Here is a 17,485-nt window from a genome sequence, read left to right as displayed (position 1 = left end):
AGTGGTCAGATATAACACATTTTCTTTTTTACTTCTTGCAAGGGGCTGGGATTGGAAGACCTATCCAGGACCATAGGGCCAGGTGGATGCTAGGCCTAAGGGGTGGTATGGGGGCTCGGGCCCTCTTGGCCCCAGAGCCAGGGATCTGTCTGCTGCGCCACTCGGCTACCCTACAGCAGAGTCAGAGTGAAAGGAGATAAAAAATATAGTACATGGTAGTGGAGAAATAAGAAAGGAGGGAGTTGCGATCAGCAATGGCCAACATTGGAAAAATAAGAAAGTAACTTTTGCAATTGACTTACCATAAAGAATGTGATCCACCCTTGACAGAGTTGTTGGGGTTGGAACAAAGACTGAAGCACCTTTTTTATTATTATTTGGGAGAGGGTGCAGAGTAAATGGGGCTGGGTGGCCTGCCTGGAGACGCATGGCAGGGTGATCGTTGGTTGTCTGGGGCCGGATTTGGACCCAGGTGCTCCTGGCTCAAGGGACAATGTTCTGTCCGCCACCCAGCCACCCCTACTATTATTACTATTTTATTTTATTTTGAGTCTTTTTTTTCTTCTTTTTGGTTTTTGCAGAGCAGTGGGGATCGGGTGGCTTGCATGTCACACAGCTGGGTGATTGTTGGGTCTACGGTGCTGGATGTGGGCTCGGGTGCTCGTGGCTCCAGGGCTGATGCTTCATCCATTGTGCCACTTGGCCATACCTATAATTATTACTATTATTTTTTAATTTTAATTTTTTTTCTCTCCCCTTTCCTTTATCGCTCAAGCAAGTCTATATTTATGGGGGAGGGGGTATTTCGTTTACTCTTAAACAAGAATATTTTGTTAATGTAAAAAAAACATTTGTACAAAATGAGAATAAAAAAATTTTTAAAAAACCAAAAAAAAAAAGAAAGGCATCAACAAAAGCAAGATAAATCCAAAAAATGTTTAAGGAGGTTTCTTTACAACTTACTTAGTCCCTTTTGAAAAATCCAGGTGAAATCATCTTTCCAAGCCTCCCAAGGCAAAGCTGCTGAGAAGCCAGTGGCCCCCCTCACCATAGTGGAAGAAACGTCATCAGAGAGCAGCGAGGACACAGAGAGTGAAGAAGAGGAAGTCCCTCCTCTTCAAGGGCAGGTAGAATATCTGTATCTGTGTCTGTGTCTGTCTGTGTCTGTGTGTCTCAGAGAGGTAGAAAGACACCAAGACAGCTGTACTTGTTCCTCCTGGCCAGAAGGGAACTGATTACTAAATACTTATTAAATGTGTCTACCATGGGCCAGACTGTCAGTGCAGAAATAAAAAATAAAACCTTCCTTGTTCTTGAGGACTTTTACATTCCAGGGAAAGAGAAACATGTGCATGTATGCAGTCAATTCAAAATGAGTATGAGGTAATATAAAAGCATCAATAGGATCAGAAAATCTGTCACATAAAAAGTGATGTTTGATCCTTCGTTTTTCTTTCTTTTATTTTTTTTTTACAACAGCTACTATGGAAATATGTTTTGCATGATTTCAGGTGTGATTGATAATCAGATTACTTGTCTTCTCAGTGGGTGGGGGAAGATAGAATTTTGGGACTCAATTTTTTTTTAAATTTTAAATAAAATAATTCATTTTGGGGAGAAAAAAGAAATGATGCTTGAGCAGAATTTTGGAGGAGATGAGGGATCCTTGGTAGTGGAAGTGAGAAGGGTTTGGAGAGAAACTATACAGATATAAAGATAGAACCTTGGACACATGGTACTGTAAGAGACCAGTTTGGCTGGGCCATCAAGCACATAAAGGGGAGTGGTGAGAAAGTAGGTGTGAGTCAGGTTGTAATGGCCTTAAATGACAAACTGATTAGTTTGCTATTTGAGTTCAGAGGTAAAGGGAAGCCACTGTGGTTTGTTTACCTCAGAAGGATGACCTATCCAAATGGTCCTTTACTCCCTTTTTAAAAAAAAAACTTTAATGTTTTTTTTCTGGTTTTAAGATAAAAACTACACTGAAAAGGACTCAGGACAGTACAGCTTCAGGAAGAAACAGTGAGAGTACATCAGCCTCAGGAAACTCTGTGTCTTCCTCTGAGACCATAGTAACAGGGCCAATAAGGCCAGAAGAACATTCTGATGGAAGTGAGGATTCCGAAAGTGAAGATGAGGTAGTTGTGATGACTCAGTGCCAGGTGTGTCACTTGTTTTTGTCCTTTTTTAGGGCATTTCCCAACAGGTAGTCCAATTCACAGAAGCTCCTCATACTGTGTGCCTTTCCCTTAAAAATATTTCCTTGTGGTTTCAGGTGAAACCTACAGTGAAACCTCCTGAAGTCACTACAGCCTTGACAAAAAAGAAAGCCTCTGGGAAGTCTGTGACTCCATCCACCCAAACCCAGGTGAGCTGTCAGACCAAGGTCATTAGAATGACAGAATCTGAAGAGATTTCCAATACCAGTGAATCTGAGAGTGAAGTGGTGATCCCTGCATCCCAGGTTAAGGTGAGTTTAAAGCTGGGGCTGTCCACAGCCCACAATTATCTCCAGATACAGATTCTAAAACCATACTGCTCTAGCCTTTTCCAGAATTCTAGACTTTTCTAGCTAGTGAGGACCTGAGAGCCAATCAAGAAGAAACCCCCAGGGGGTGGCTAGGTGACACAGTGAATAGAGCAGCAGCCTTGGAGTCAGGAGTACCTGGGTTCAAATCCGATGTCAGACAATAATTACCTAGCCTTGTGGCCTTGGGCAAGCCACTTAAACCCATTGCCTTGAAAAAAATTTAAAAAAAAAGAACCCCCTTCTTTTTATAGTTAAAAGTGATACTAGAAACTAACTGTTGTACAACACTACAATTTGCAGGGTTGTTTACATACAGTGTTTCATTTGAGCCCCAGGTTTAGAAAATGATCACACAGCCAGTGAGTTTCAGAGGCTAGATTTCATCCCAAGTCCTCTTGACAATGTGTTCTTTCCACTGACTCCTGTGAAGAAACTAGGGCCTGGAAAGAAGGAAAGGTCTTATCCAAGGTCTCAAGACCCAGTTCTCCCATCCTCAGGCTACTCTTCACTCTACTACCTAGTACTACCTCCCTCTCAGCATCCATAAGATGAGCTTTCCCTTCACCCTAGAGATGGTTGTATAACTCTTAGGGTTTGAGTTAGGTGAGGAAGAAAAGGAAATAGAATTTGTTATTTCTTAAACAGATACTTTTTTTAAAAAAATAGAGTAAAATTACTTTACATATCTTGACTGTTTAAGTTTCTAGATTTTTTTAATAATTTTTAGGGGTTTACATTCATATATAGAAAGTGATAGGATCACACATGTTTAGATAACCTCTCTCTCCACTTGGTTCTACCTGCATAACTCCAAAGACTTTTCTTAATCATGCATTTGCCTGTTAGATAAAAGGCAGGGCTGAACACATCAGCAGTGCTTCCTTCTGGGCTGGGTATAATAACAAACAGAGATCTCTATAGCTTTCACCCAAGCCCTCTCTCCTGACCCTGCCATCTTTTCTGCATCCTATCTCTACCCCTGTAATCAAGTAGCTTTTGAGCCATACTTGAGATATCTTTATAGTTTTAAGTCCCACCTCCAAGAAGTATGTGTAATCTCCAGGTGGGAAATTGCCTCCACTAACCAATGTGCTCTTCTTTTGCCTCATTGTGAAGGGAGCTCTCTGTCTTTGAAATCCATACTGGCAGGTTAGCTTTGACTCTACCCAGGTTTGGAAAACCTTTGCCCATAGGCGATTTTGGTTTTTGTTTTGTTTCATTTCATATTTAAAAGTACACTAGATTTGGAGTTGGAGAATTTGGGTTCTTATCCCAGCATCTCCCCTAGTCCTCAATTTCCTCATCTGTAAAATGAGAATGACTTGTTGGCCTCTGAAGTTCCTTCCAGCTCTAAATGTATGAATGTATATTACCTAATTATTGCAGAATTCTCTTTCATTACCACTAATGCTTTCCTGATGCTTTATGATTAGGGTGCTATGCTTACATAATAATCAGTATTTAAAACTATCTAGTAAGATAACTTACAACTAGTAAGTGGAGTCAAAGCCACTCACTAGGAAATAGACCACAAAAGGACTGGAGTCTGCCATGTTCTAAGAAGTATGGTTGGGGGAACCTACTATATCCAAGCACTGTGCTAAGCCCTTTACAAATTTTGTTGAATTGGTCCTCTCAGCAACCCTGGAGGTAGGTGCTATTCTTATCTACATTTTACAGTTGAGGAAATTTGAGCTGAAAAAAGTTAAAAGTCTTGCCCATAGTCAAATAGCCAGAAAGTGTAGCCAGATTCAAACTCAGATCTTCCTAATTCTAGATCTTGGGCTTTGTCCACTGCACCACCAAACTGAACACTAATTCTTGGGTTTGAAATCTTGACAGAGTTCCTTAAATTTTCCTAGACCTTATTCTAAGAAGAATAGAGACTAGGCATATAATTTCACTCATAACTTGGGAAATTTCTCTACCATTACAAATTGTTGCCTTCTCAACATTTTGCCTGGCCTAAATATGATTGTGTTGAGAATCATAGGCTTATAGTTTTTCAACTTTGAAGAAGAAAACAAGCCCAATCAGATGAGATTATTTTTGTAAAAGTATTTTGAAAAAGCACTTTTATTAAATCAGCATCACTAATTTATATTAAGATCTCTGGGTAGATGCATCATCACTTTACTTGAAGGTAACTTTTTCTCCTGCTTTGCCTCATCTGCAGGTTTCATCAGGAAAAGAGCATGAGAAAGCTGGAACTGATAAGAATAGCATAGAGAAAGTGGCTCCTGGATCTCCAAATAAGCATCTGGCTTCACCTGATGCTCCCAGGAGCCAGAAATCCAAAATAAGGAGTGGGGAGCCACCAATTGTCCAGGTAGGGCTCTGGTGCTCTGGGGCTTTCTCTTTGCCTCTGTTCAAAGCAGCCTTGTGGTGCCCAAACTCACCCAGAGATTTCATCAGAGAATGTAACCTGATAAAAATATACAGAATAAACAAAGTATTTATACACAGTAGTTTGAGGAGTTAAGGAAATCAGAAAAGGCATCATGTAGAATGTGTTTTTATACTAGTGGTTATGTCTACTATTTGTATGTAAGATGTCTATTTTTATACTCTTGTTTATCTTCTTCAGTGAAATGGAACTTTGCAGTAATTGAATTTAGCAGATTGGCAACCATTTGGTTTGAGGCCACAGTTCCTCATCCTGAGGCCAGAGATCCTTGCCACTGAGATCTAGGCTATGGCCCTACCTCTGACAGAAGAGTATGGGACCTGACGTGGATTGATTCCTCTTATGAATCTTCTCCAGTCTAACAATAGAGCCCACCTTCCCCCAACATTGTCTCTATAAAGGGCATTAGTCTGATAGTGTCTTTGTGCTTCTTTCACTGGACCCTAACATCCAGGAGCTGAGGAAGCATAACATTGAATATTTTTTCACCAGTTACCATCTTGCACCTTCTTTCCTTGGAAAATCTGTCTGATCATACCTACCAATGGGCTGTGGCCCTTCTGGAAGTCTCTTCTGGGGCCATTTTACTTCTAAGGCAGAAAGAATCATGGAATGTTGGAATTGGAAGGAACCTTAGAATGAATCTTTAAAATCATTTATTAAATGCTTTTTTTGTGCTGGATGTCAGGGATACAAATAGAAAAGCAAGACAGGCTCTGCTCTCAGAGCTCATTCTAGTGGAGGAGACAAATCTTCAGAAGGTTTCAGCTAAAAGTCAGATGGAAAAATCCCACTGTCCTCAGGACACTACAGCAAAGCCCAAGGCCACACCTTTTATTCTAGCGCTGTTTCCCCGCTAACACCTTGTCAGTTTCTGATGTTGAATGTCTGATGACTGCCAAAAACTGGGTGCAGAACTTCCTTTTCTGGTTTTTCAAGGGGTTCAGGGGCCTGGGCCATCTCCATCTCAGGGCAGAGAGAGGTCCAAGTAGTGATGGTTGACCTACCTAGCACATGCTGCCTTTCTTCTTCAGGTGCCCTGCTACTTCAGCTAGGTTGGCTTGCCTTGAATGGCAGCTGGTCTCAGTCTCTTCCTGGATGGTCTGGGTAAGAGCTGTCACTTTCCCAGAGCTCTTGGACTTGTGGGGCACCTTCTCCACAACAATTTCTTCTCTTACTATTAAGGAGGCTGGGCTGGTGTTCTAATTCCCAAAGATTATTTAGTTTAGTTTTTACATTACAATTTGTTACTGGGTTGCAAAACCATCATCAGAAATCCTTATTCCTTAAAAAATTTTTTAAATGATTCCTCAAATTTTTTACTCCTTAATTATTCCTTAAATTTAAAAAAAAATGACTCCTCTTCCTTTCTCTTTGGCTCATGGATCTTGAGTTCTCCAAGACCACTAAGATAGATGGTGATAAAGTGCTTCTAATAGAAAACTTAGACATTTTACTGGTCTTCAATCTATTTGGGTCTATAAAACACTAATCTAATTCACTTTATATTAAGCCTCAAAGAAAGAAATGATTCGCCTAAAGCCACATAGTGCTGCAATTGGGAGTAGAAACTCAGTCTCCTATTCCCCATAAGGTGTTTTATTTCCATTGCACCAGCTGCCTTATGGTTTTTAGCTAATAAGTTTTCAAGAATCTCCCCCTTTAGAACAGCATCTAAACAGATAATAAAATGGGAACTTATCATTATGGAATCTGGACAGTTAAAAAGAGCACCTTGTTTAAATTAGAACTACTTAGTGCAGTGAGAAACAGATTGAATTTGGAGTTCAATTACCCAGCTTCAGATCCCACTTAATAACTGGTTTAGGACTCAGTTTCTTCATCTGTAGAATGGAGACTTGACTGTTAAAGGCCCCTTTCAGTTCAAAATCTTTTGAATAGCTTTAGATCAAATAAGTTAACATATCTAGGGGATCAAATGAAAGAACATGTATAATCTTAGAGTATTCTTTAAATTTGAGGTACTGTAGATAGAACACTGGACCTGGAATCCAGAAGAACTGAATTCAGATGTGGCCTGAGACATTTACCAATTGTGTGTGATCCTGGGCAAGTCATTAAATGACACTCTACTTGTTTCCTCTTTCATTAAATGGGAATGACATTTATCTCCCAGAATTGTTGTAATGAATAAATGAGATAATATTTGTAGGGCATTTTGTAAATCTTAAAGTACTATATAAATGGTGGCTCATTTTATTATGTATAAAGATTCTAGAACCTGTTAAAATTTTTAAAAATCTTTACAAGACATCTCATTATTTTCCCTTGAAATTTTTTTTTTTTTTAGATTTTTGCGAGGCAAATTGGGTTAAGTGGCTTGCCCAAGGCCACACAGCTAGATAATTATTAAGTGTCTCAAACTGGATTTGAACCCAGGTACTCCTGACTCCAGGGCCCATGCTTTATCCACTGCACCACCTAGCTGGCCCCCCCTTGAAATTTTGAACTTGAATTAGATAGTGGCCTCAGGAAAACTATAAATTATTTTTATAATTACTTCATCAGTCCAAAGGAAGCTAATCTACCCTGGCTTTCTAGAATGCTAACTTGCTCTCCTCAGGAGCAAAATGGAGGAAGGATTGATGGACTAAGAGACAGGATACTTAGTCCTTCTGCTAATTAAGTCCATGACCCCTTTTTCCTCATCTAAATGATCACACAAGATAATATTTGTAAAGTGCCTAACAAATCTTAAATGCACTTTGCAAATATTGATTTTTATTATTTTCTGTAAATAATTGGGCCAGAACTTGATGGTATCCCATTGAGTGGTAATGTGTTATGATTTGGTAATTTGCTCTTACCTGACCTCAATCTTCCCTTTTTGTTTTAAATTAATAATTATACTTACCCAGCTCTTGCATTCCCTAATTCCCCTTCCCAAAGTTGCTAAGAGGATTTTTTTAATTGCTTGCCTGCTCAAGGCCTTAGGGACTTAAGAGAACAACAGCACAGAGTTATTAAAGCCAGACAGAAGAAAATCAACCCCTTTTCACAAATAAGACTGAGCTGAAGCAAGTAGTTACCATGTCTCAGAATAACTCATTTTTAGCTTCTGAGTGAATTCATCTGACATTCCGGCTTACGGAACTATTCTCTTCAAGACTCTACAGGAGACTCATTCTCATGCCCAATCTTAAGGAATTTGGTCTCCATTAAAAGCTTTCTGATCGGGGCTTAGTATTTCATCCCTTTGTCTGCCTGTCAGCCTTCCCTATGGCTGCCTCTCCCCTCCCCTTCCCAGTCCCTCTTTTCTCCATCGCCTTAATCCCCTCTTCATCCATGGTGCTGAAAGCCTTAAAGCAACCAGATTCATGTGTCTGGACATCGTGCATTGCCCCTTGGATTTTTTCAAGCTTAATTGAATAAACATGTTCCAGGAGGGTGGGGCTTGCTGCTGCTAGTCCTTGGGGCTTGTGGCCACGAGGTGGCACCAGAGAGTCGTCAGAGTGAAGTGTCTCCCCTCCCCCAGTCCAAGCTCAGATTTCACTCTCCACTTAGCTCTGGCTCAAGCTTTGTAACCAAAGCCTTGGGTCGCCCTGGGGATTGGAATTTCCTGTGGCTGGGTTTCCTTGCCCAATACCCCTCTGGCTTTTGACTGGTCAGGAACAGCCCTTTGAAGAGTTCAGAGTGGGTGGGAGTGGAAAGCTTAGTTGGGGGAATACCTGGCTTTGTACTTTGGATATAACTGGATTGGGGCCAGCAAGCCTCTGGAGGACAGCACGGTTAGCTTCCCTGAACATTCCAACCCTTAGTGTTCTAAAAGAGGGCTATTGGGAATAGAGTGCTTTATTACTTCACCAAAACTCTTAAAATGGATTCCTTTAATTTTCACATTCATCCTGCTGGGTTAATACTGCTATTATCCCCATTTTACAAAGGAGCAGACTGAGACTTAGAATGGTGAACAACTTGCCTGTTGTCACCCAACTAGAGCTCTTATCATTCTCAGGTCTTGCCACCTCACTATATTCCCAACAAATTATTTCTCCATCTTTTCATATATAGGAATTTTTCTTGAGCCAGCACTTGAAAAGACTTTCATTTGTTTGACTTTACATCTTTATAAAGACTCATGGGTTTTTGTTCTTTTTTTTTAAAGGTTTTTGCAAGGCAAATGGGGTTAAGTGGCTTGCCCAAGGTCACACAGCTTGGTAATTATTAAGTGTCTGAGGTCGGATTTGAACTCAGGTACTCCTGACTCCAGAGCTGGTGCTCTATCCACTGTACCACCTAGCCGTCCCTGTTTTATTTTTGTAAATAATATGTGCCCCTTGATATGGCTTTGGGGAGAAGACAGACAAGAGTTGATTGCATAGAAAGGCTTGAATGTGCTGCCATCACCATCACTGACCATAGCCAGTGATCAATGAGATCACATTAGAGAAATCCTTGTTCCTACATCAAATGTCAGAAAAGACCTCAGAAGTCATCAAGTCCAACTCCTAAATAGGTAGCCCACTCTATACAACACTCCTAATAGTCTCATTATTTCTGAAAAATTTCCATTCATAAATAACTCATCTTCTCACCTTCCATAATAATTCTTTTGAATAGTGCTATTGTTAGAACATGGACCAGTTTTCCCTTTTTTTTTCCCTATCTCTACATCATTTGGCAGAGAGAAGGCATTTGGTCAGTATTTGTTGACTTGAGATAGCTTTTCCTTATTCACATTCACATTACCCAAAATATCTCTTTGTAACTTTCTTTTTTTTTTTTATAAGGCAATGTGGTTAAGTGGCTTGCCCAAGGCCACACAGGTAAGTAATTATTAAGTATCTGAAGCCAGATTTGAACTCAGGTACTCCTGACTCCAGAGCTGGTGCTCTATCCACTGAGCCATCTAGCTACTCTCTCTCTCCATAACTTTCACCTACTCTTCTGAATTTGGTGTTGGGGCCCAAAGCAAACAAGCCTCATCCTAATTGCATTTCACATATTTGAAAAATTGTGGTCATGACCCTCCTTTGACTTCCCATAAGGACTTTCCCAGTACTTTATGATAGTTTCCAATTCCTCTCACTGTCTTTGTGACCCACTTCAAGACAGAATTCAGCTAATCAATATTTTTTTAAAATATGGTGCTGTGACTTAGTTATAAAAATTCCACAGAAAACATAAGGAAATAAATGAAGATAAGAATAAATTCTATGTGAGATCTGACCAGAACAAGGCACAGTAGAACTGGAAGACTAAGCCTTCACTTATTCTGAATACCAGGCCTCTCCTAATATAGCCCATGTTAGAACCAGAGGAAAGGGATTTGAGTGTCAAATGATCCCTAATGAATTTGTAGTCTCTAATATCCATCCCAAACTAGTTAAGCCATACCTCTCATCTTGTACTTTTTAGTCATTGAACCCCCTGACCATCAAAAACTTTTAACCATTAGGGTGGAGGATTGTGTTCTGTTTTTGTTTTTAAAGGTGATTAAAATCCATCTGATTTTTGTCAACCCCAGTCTAATCTAGCTGACAAGGCTGCTGTCCCCATAAAAGCTAAGACACCCTCTGGAAAGAGACAATATCAGAGAGTAGGGAGCAATGCTCTTCCAAGAGGAAGGATGATGCTGTGATCCCCAATACCCAGTACCCATCTCCTCCCAGTAATCCAGCCTCAGATACTTAATAATTACCTAGCTGTGTGGCCTTGGGCAAGCCACTTAACCCCATTTGCCTTACAAAAACCTTAAAAAAAAAAAAACTAAAGCCTCTTGTTTCATTGAAAGTCCACCTTTTCTCCTGGAAGAGGATGTTCAGTTTTGCTGGGTATTTGATTCTCAGTTGCATTCCAAGCTCTTTTGCCTTCTGGAATATCATATTCCAAGCCTTACAAGCCCTTAATGTGGATGTTGCTAAGTCCTGTGTCATCCTAACTTCACCAACATAATATTTGAATTGTTTTGTTCTGGCTGCTTGTAGCTCTTTGACTTGGGAGTTCTGGAACTTGGCTATTCCTGGGAGTTATTTTTTTGGGGGGTATCTCTTTCAGTAGGAGATTGGTGGATTCTCTCAATTTCTATTTTGCCCTCTGCTTCTAGGATATCAGGGCAGTTTTCCTGTAGAAATTCTTTAAAAATGAAGTCAATATTCTTTTCCTGACCATGACTTTCAGGTAGCCCAATAATTTTAAAATTATCTTTCCTGGATCTGTTTTTCCAGCTCCATTGTTTTTTCTAGGAGATATTTCACATTTTCTTCTAGTTTGTCACTTTTTTGATGTTGTTTTATTGTGTCTTGATTTCTTGCAAAGTCATCAGCTTCCTTTAGCTCCATTCTACATTTGAAGGATTTATTTTCCTCAGAGAGCTTTCTTATCTCCTTTTCCATCTGACCAATTATGCTTTTTAAGGTATTCTCCTCATTAAATTTTTGAACTGTTTTTCCATTTGACCTAAACTAGTTGGGTTTTTTTGTTTTTTTCTTCAGCATTTTTTTGGATCTCCTTAACTAAGTTGCTGGCTTGGTTTTCATGTTTTTTTCCTACATCTCCCTCATTTCTCTTCCCAGCTTTTCTTGTACCTCCCTTATTTTCAAAATCTTTTCTGAGCTCTGAAATAGCTTGAGACCAACTTCTATATTTCTTGGAGTGTTTAGATGCAGAAGCTGGAACTTTCTCATCTTCTGAGTGTTTGATTTGATCCTCCATGAGACCAAAGTAATTGTCCATGGTAAGGTTCCTTTTTTTTCTGTTTACTCATTTTCCCAGCCTGTGCCCTGGTTTTGGGGTGCTTCCTGAGCTTTTGAGTATTATTGGGACACCTCCCACAAGAACCTCAATTTATTCAAGGTCTTACGAGGGGCTCTGACTGCTCTCTTCCCTGTGCTCTGTGGATAACCACAAGCCCTCCCCTCTGCCTTGGACCTGAGGAGGGTCCCTGCTCTATAGCAATGGGTAGTCCCAGACTGAAACCAGGGTCTGAATATGGACAAAGCACAAGAGTCCTGTCCCAGGGACAGAGAAGAGACCTTGACAGTCTCCCCCTACCTTCTGTGGGCTGAGCATTCTGGGAGCAGCTGCTGGCCAGCTCTGTGTGCCTGCTTCTTTTTCCTGTGATCTGGGCTGTACTGAGGGCCAGCAGCTATGCTGCGGGCCATGCTGGCTCCTTCTCACTTTGGCAGAGGTTGCCCCTCTCATCTTCTAAGTTGTGCTTGGTATTTCCTGGGTTGCCAGGTCAGGAAACTGCTTCTGTTTCCAGGAGCCAGCGCTCCCCATGACCCAGGTGTCTAGGCTCCAGGGGGTTGGTTGTTCCTGGAAGCTTCCTCCTTTTTTAAAAAAAAAAAAAGAATTTTATTTATTTTAGGCAATAGGGCTAAATGGCTTGCCCAAGGTCACACAGCTAAGCAATTATTAAGGGTCTGAGGTAAAATTTAAACTCAGTTCCTCCTCACTCTAGGATTGGTTCTCTATCCATTGCACCACATAGCTGCCCCACATTTGAACTCAATTGTCCTGACTCTAGGGCCAGTGCTCTGTCCACCTAGCTGCCCCTAGCACTTCATAATTTTCAAATCATCACAGCATCTTAAGAGTATAGGTGACAAATACATGTCCCACAAGTCTCTCCATTGCATGTTGAATCTGATTAAATTATAATGAGGAAATATTTAAAAAGATAAAAAATACAATAAAACCTAAATAATACATTGTTTTCCAAGTAAGTATTCAGCCTTCAAGGATTCTTATATATGGTTTTGTGGCCCCCTTTTCTGTTTGAATTTGATATCACTGTCCTAAACAATATACAGGAAGGTGTTATCATCCCCATTTTATATAGATCAATAAATAGATAACAAAAAAGCATCACATTTAATTACATGAGATCCTTTTTGCTCCGTATTGGTAGAACCAGTACTCAAACTCAAAGCCATTACCATTGATATTTTTCAGTGCTTTCAAAACCTCTTACTAGCTAGCAGTTGAGATTAACTTTTCTAGGGTAAAATAGAGATTGAGGGAATTTATCATTCACCTCCTGAAAGAGATTCACAAAGAAAAACTTCCAGGAATATTGTAACCAAATTCCCAAACTCCCAAGTCAAAGATAAAATACTAAACGTTTCCAGAAACAAACAATTGAACTACTATGGCTTTTTAGTCAGGATTACATAGGATCTGGCAGCATCTCCATTAAGAGCTCATAGGGCATGGAATATAATATTCCGGAAGGCAAAAGATCTTATTTTACAACTAAGAATCAAGTACCCAGCAAAATTGAAAATCCTCTTTCAGAGGAAAAAATGGACTTTCAATGAAACAGGGGACTTTCATACTTTCCTACTGAAACAACCAGAGTTGAATAGAAAGTTTGATCTCCAAGTACAGGACTGTTGAACCAAAGAGGGAGTGGAAGAGAGGGACTAACTATGAGGAACTTAATGAGGTTGAACTGTTTGTATTCCTGCATGGGAAGAAGATTCTGATAACTCATGAACTTTCTCCTTCATAAGAGCAGTTAGAAGAAGCATATATAGACAAGGCACAGGAAGGAGCTGAATATATATTGGTATAATATAGTAAAAAGATGGAGACAATGGGTGATAAAGGAAAGTACTGGAAAGAAGGGAAAGGAGAGGAAGAAGGGCTAAGATATTTCACATAATAGTCAAGAAAAAGCTTTTTCAATTGAGTGGAATGGGGGAAGGCAAAGGAGAATGAGTGAGCCTTCATTCTCATCAGAAATGGCTCAGAGAAGAAATAATACCCACTTAACAGGGTATAGAAATCTATCTTACCCTAGTGAAAAATAAGAGGTAAGAGATGGGGGGGGAAGTAGGTGACAGAAGAGAGGGGAGATTGTGGGAGAGGGTACTTGGATACAACACATTTCTGAGCAGAGACAGGGTAACAAAGAAATATCAATGTCCTGTTTGCTTTCCCTTCTCTTCATATTAAAAAAAAAAATGTTTTAAGACACTTGTCATATCTGAGGGGGGAATCCTCCCCCCCCCAAATTTGAACTCTTTCTTATAAGAAAGAAATGCAGTTCAGTAAAACCCTTTACCACAATTACACTGATAACTTACAATGTATGTATCATTCAACCCTAGTTGTTCCAACATTTCTCTCTCTAGAAGGAAACCCTGTTTCATTTCTTCTCTTGGACTATCTTTGATCTTCAGATTACCAGGGGTTTGTAAAAGATCATTTTCATAATCTTTATATTTATATTATCATTTCTCCTTATCATTTTTTCCTAAGTGCATGTTAAACATTCTGTTCTTACTTATTCCATTAACTGCAATCTTTAAATATATTAAACATTTCTTTTATACTCTCTTCATTTACTCTGGGAAATCTGCACATCATTGATGTGTAGGCACTTTCTCCATGGATAGATTTCAGCACTGTGAGATCCTTGTTCATGACTTCCCAGAGCTGTCTTGAGGACTAGACCCCCCAGCAGATCTCATTATCCTTCCATAAGCCATATCTCATGTGCCCTGTCCCCCCCCCCCATATCTAATAACACCCTCCATACTGCCTTTCTCAGGACCATGTTACAGAGAGTAACACAGAATTCAGAAGTCTTCTGTCAGAAGTATCCTTGAGGACTGCATATTGACTTCAGAAAAACCACAGGCTGCTATTATCTATATTGTATTGTATTCTTCTTTATTAAGAAATTTCCTAGTTACATTTTAATCCAGTCCACATTGTACTTGGGACTTTTAAAGGCAGTGAGTTGACATCTTTGATCTAGTCCAGCATATATTTGAGCAAGATTTCTTTGTACAATCAATATCCCTGATAAGAAATCCAGCCTCTGCTGGTAGACCTCCACTGAAGGGTAATCGAAAACATCTTAGTCCGTTTTTGGACACTGCTAATTGTTTAGATGAATTTCCTTAATTGGTCCTAAATTTACCTCTGAAGTATCTTCCTGTATCTCCTGTTTTTGCTTATTATTGTGATCCAGGATGAATTTCTCTTTCTCAAGACACCTTATCAAATTTTAGAGGCAGGCTTTCAATACTGGAATGAACTTCTTTGAAAGTCTATGGGCAGGGGCAGCTAGGTAGTGTAGTAGATAAAGCACTGGCCCTGAAGTCAGGAGTACCTGGGTTCAAATCCGGTCTCAGACACTTAATAATTACCTAGCTGTGTGGCCTTCGGCAAGCCACTTAACCCCATTGCCTTGCAAAAACCTTAAAAAAAAAAAAGAAAAAAGAAAGTCTATGGGCAAGGGCAGCTAGGTTGGCGCAGTGGATAGAGCACTGGCCCTGGAGTCAGGAGGATCTGAGTTCAAATGCGGCCTCAGACACTTAATAATTACCTAGCTGTGTGGCCTTGGGCAAGCCACTGCCTTGCAAAAAAAAAACTAAAGAAAAAAGAAAGTCTGTGGGCGAATCTGTATCCAGATAAAAAGCCATGGAGTTTGAACAAAGTTCAAGGCCTATTCCCTTTAATTTAGAAAAAAAACAGTTATCTTATTGTCTGATCTTGTTATCTCTTAGACTTTTTGTCTCTTCCTTAAGGATATGATTTCTCTCTCATCACACTCAATATGAATCAATGTATACCATTGGAAACAAAGTAAAGACTGACAGACTGCTTTCCGTGGGGGGGTGGGGGGAGGGAAGTAAGATTGAGGGTAAAACTCAAATAATATCTTTAATAAAAAAGGGGGGGGCAGCTAGGTGGTACAGTTCAAATCCTGTCTCAGACACTTAATAATTACCTAGCCATGTGGCCTTGGGCAAGCCACTTAACCACATTGCCTTGCAAAAACCTAAAAATAATTAAAAAAAAGAAAGTCTATGGGCAGGGGACAGCTAGGTGGTACAGTGAATAGAGCACTGGCCCTGGAGTCAGGAAGACCTGAGTTCAAATCTAATCTCAGGCACATCAAATTCAAACAGAAAAGGGGGCCACAAAACCATATATAAGAATCCTTGAAGGCTGCATACTTACTTGGAAAACAATGTATTATTTAGGTTTTATTGTATTTTTTATCTTTTTAAATATTTCCTCATTACAATTTAATCAGATTCAACATGCAATGGAGAGACTTGTGGGACGTGTATTTGTCACCTATACTCTTAAGATGCTGTGATGATTTGAAAATTATGAAGTGCTAGGGTCAGCTAGGTGGACAGAGCACTGGCCCTAGAGTCAGGACAATTTGAGTTCAAATCCAGTCCCAGACACTTAATAATTGCCTAGCTGTGTGACCTTGGGCAAGTCATTTAACCCCATTGCCTTGCAAAAAAAAACAAATAAAAAAAGAAAATTATGAAGTGCTAAGTAGACGTAAGAAACTTTTTCAAATTTTTTTTCAAATGTGGGGCAGCTATGTGGTGCAATGGATAGAGCACCAATCCTAGAGTGAGAAGGACCTGAGTTTAAATTTTACCTCAGACCCTTAATAATTGCTTAACTGTGTGACCTTGGGCAAGCCCCAAGCCTTGGTTTTACTGTATATCATTGTCTACTCCTCTCTAGGTCTGCTACTTTCCTGGCCATCCATCCCCTTGTACTGTACAGGATGAGTAAACTCTTTAGCTGTTGGACCCTCTTATCTTTCCTTCAGTCCTTGGCATGTCTCTCTCTTCTGAACTGGGCAGACTCTTTCCTGAGCAATGCTATTCTTCCTCAGCCACCCGCAAAGTCCCTTGTAAGGCACCTTCCTGCCTCCCTTCTGAAAACGTGTTGCAGTAACTTGGCCCTCGGAGGACATGCACAAAGTTCATCGTGTCTATTGACCTTCCTGCTGATAAGCAGTCCTCACCTTGATATCAAACTTTCCTGTATCCTTTTCAAAGTGTTTTTTCTATCATTATCTCATTAATCCTCCATAGAATCCTTTCTGAGCTATCCCCTACAAACCACACACACGTGCGCATGCTGTCTGGCATTTTCTCTCTTTTCTACTCAGACTCCCTTGCCTAGCTCCTGGTTAGGGCTTCCTCTCTACTCCTCCTAGATCTATGGCCTGTCAACCTTGGTTCAACCAATTCAGAGTTCAGGTTTTCCATAACATCACTTTATTTGAAAATAAATGAAGATCTAAATATAAATCGAGTGCCTTTGGTTATATCTATATTAGATAGTGACATTTTTCATTTTCTGGCAACCCTTCCCTGTTCCCACCCTGGGCCCTTTCTTATTACAAGTAAGTACAGAACAAATCACCACATTGGTTCTGGCTAAAAATTGATCTCTGCCCCATCTCTACCAAGAAGCAGGAAGGCCAACTCCACTCTCTGAGCTTTGAATTCCCCATCAGTCAGAGTCCTGATCAATCAGTGCAATTTTCTCCTCTCTTGATCATTGTGCATATGGGCCACCTCATTCTTCCAGGGCTCAGGGTCAAATTATTCAAGTGTTACCAAGTCCTTAGAAGTCTTTCAGTTTGTCATTTTTTATAGCATACATAATATTTTCATCCCGCCACACTTTATTCTGCCATTCCCCAATCAGTAACTATTCATTTTTCTCCCTGTTGTTCTTTACTATGACAAAAAGTTCTGCTATATATATGTGTCTATATAACACTACTATATATATATATACATATA

The 17,485-nt window shown here is 40.0% G+C and overlaps 1 protein-coding gene across 14 annotated transcripts in view; it reads left to right on the top strand.

Moving 5' to 3' along the window:
- The window catches only part of TCOF1 (treacle ribosome biogenesis factor 1), a 100,599-nt gene that overhangs the window by 67,982 nt on the left and 15,132 nt on the right, over positions 1-17,485 (top strand). For 9 of the 14 annotated variants that reach the window (XM_074212623.1, XM_074212621.1, XM_074212622.1 and 6 more), the window contains 4 exons: positions 987-1,127; positions 1,971-2,162; positions 2,276-2,470; positions 4,707-4,859. In XM_074212623.1, coding sequence (XP_074068724.1) covers positions 987-1,127; positions 1,971-2,162; positions 2,276-2,470; positions 4,707-4,859 — 681 coding nt within the window. The remainder of the gene's footprint in view (positions 1-986; positions 1,128-1,970; positions 2,163-2,275; positions 2,471-4,706; positions 4,860-17,485) is intronic. The other 5 variants (XM_074212611.1, XM_074212613.1, XM_074212617.1 and 2 more) reach the window with 5 other exon arrangements.

Source organism: Macrotis lagotis, chromosome 1 (genome assembly GCF_037893015.1).
Source record: "Macrotis lagotis isolate mMagLag1 chromosome 1, bilby.v1.9.chrom.fasta, whole genome shotgun sequence".
Classification (NCBI taxonomy): Eukaryota; Metazoa; Chordata; class Mammalia; order Peramelemorphia; family Peramelidae; genus Macrotis; species Macrotis lagotis.
This window is presented reverse-complemented; position numbering and strand designations above follow the sequence as displayed.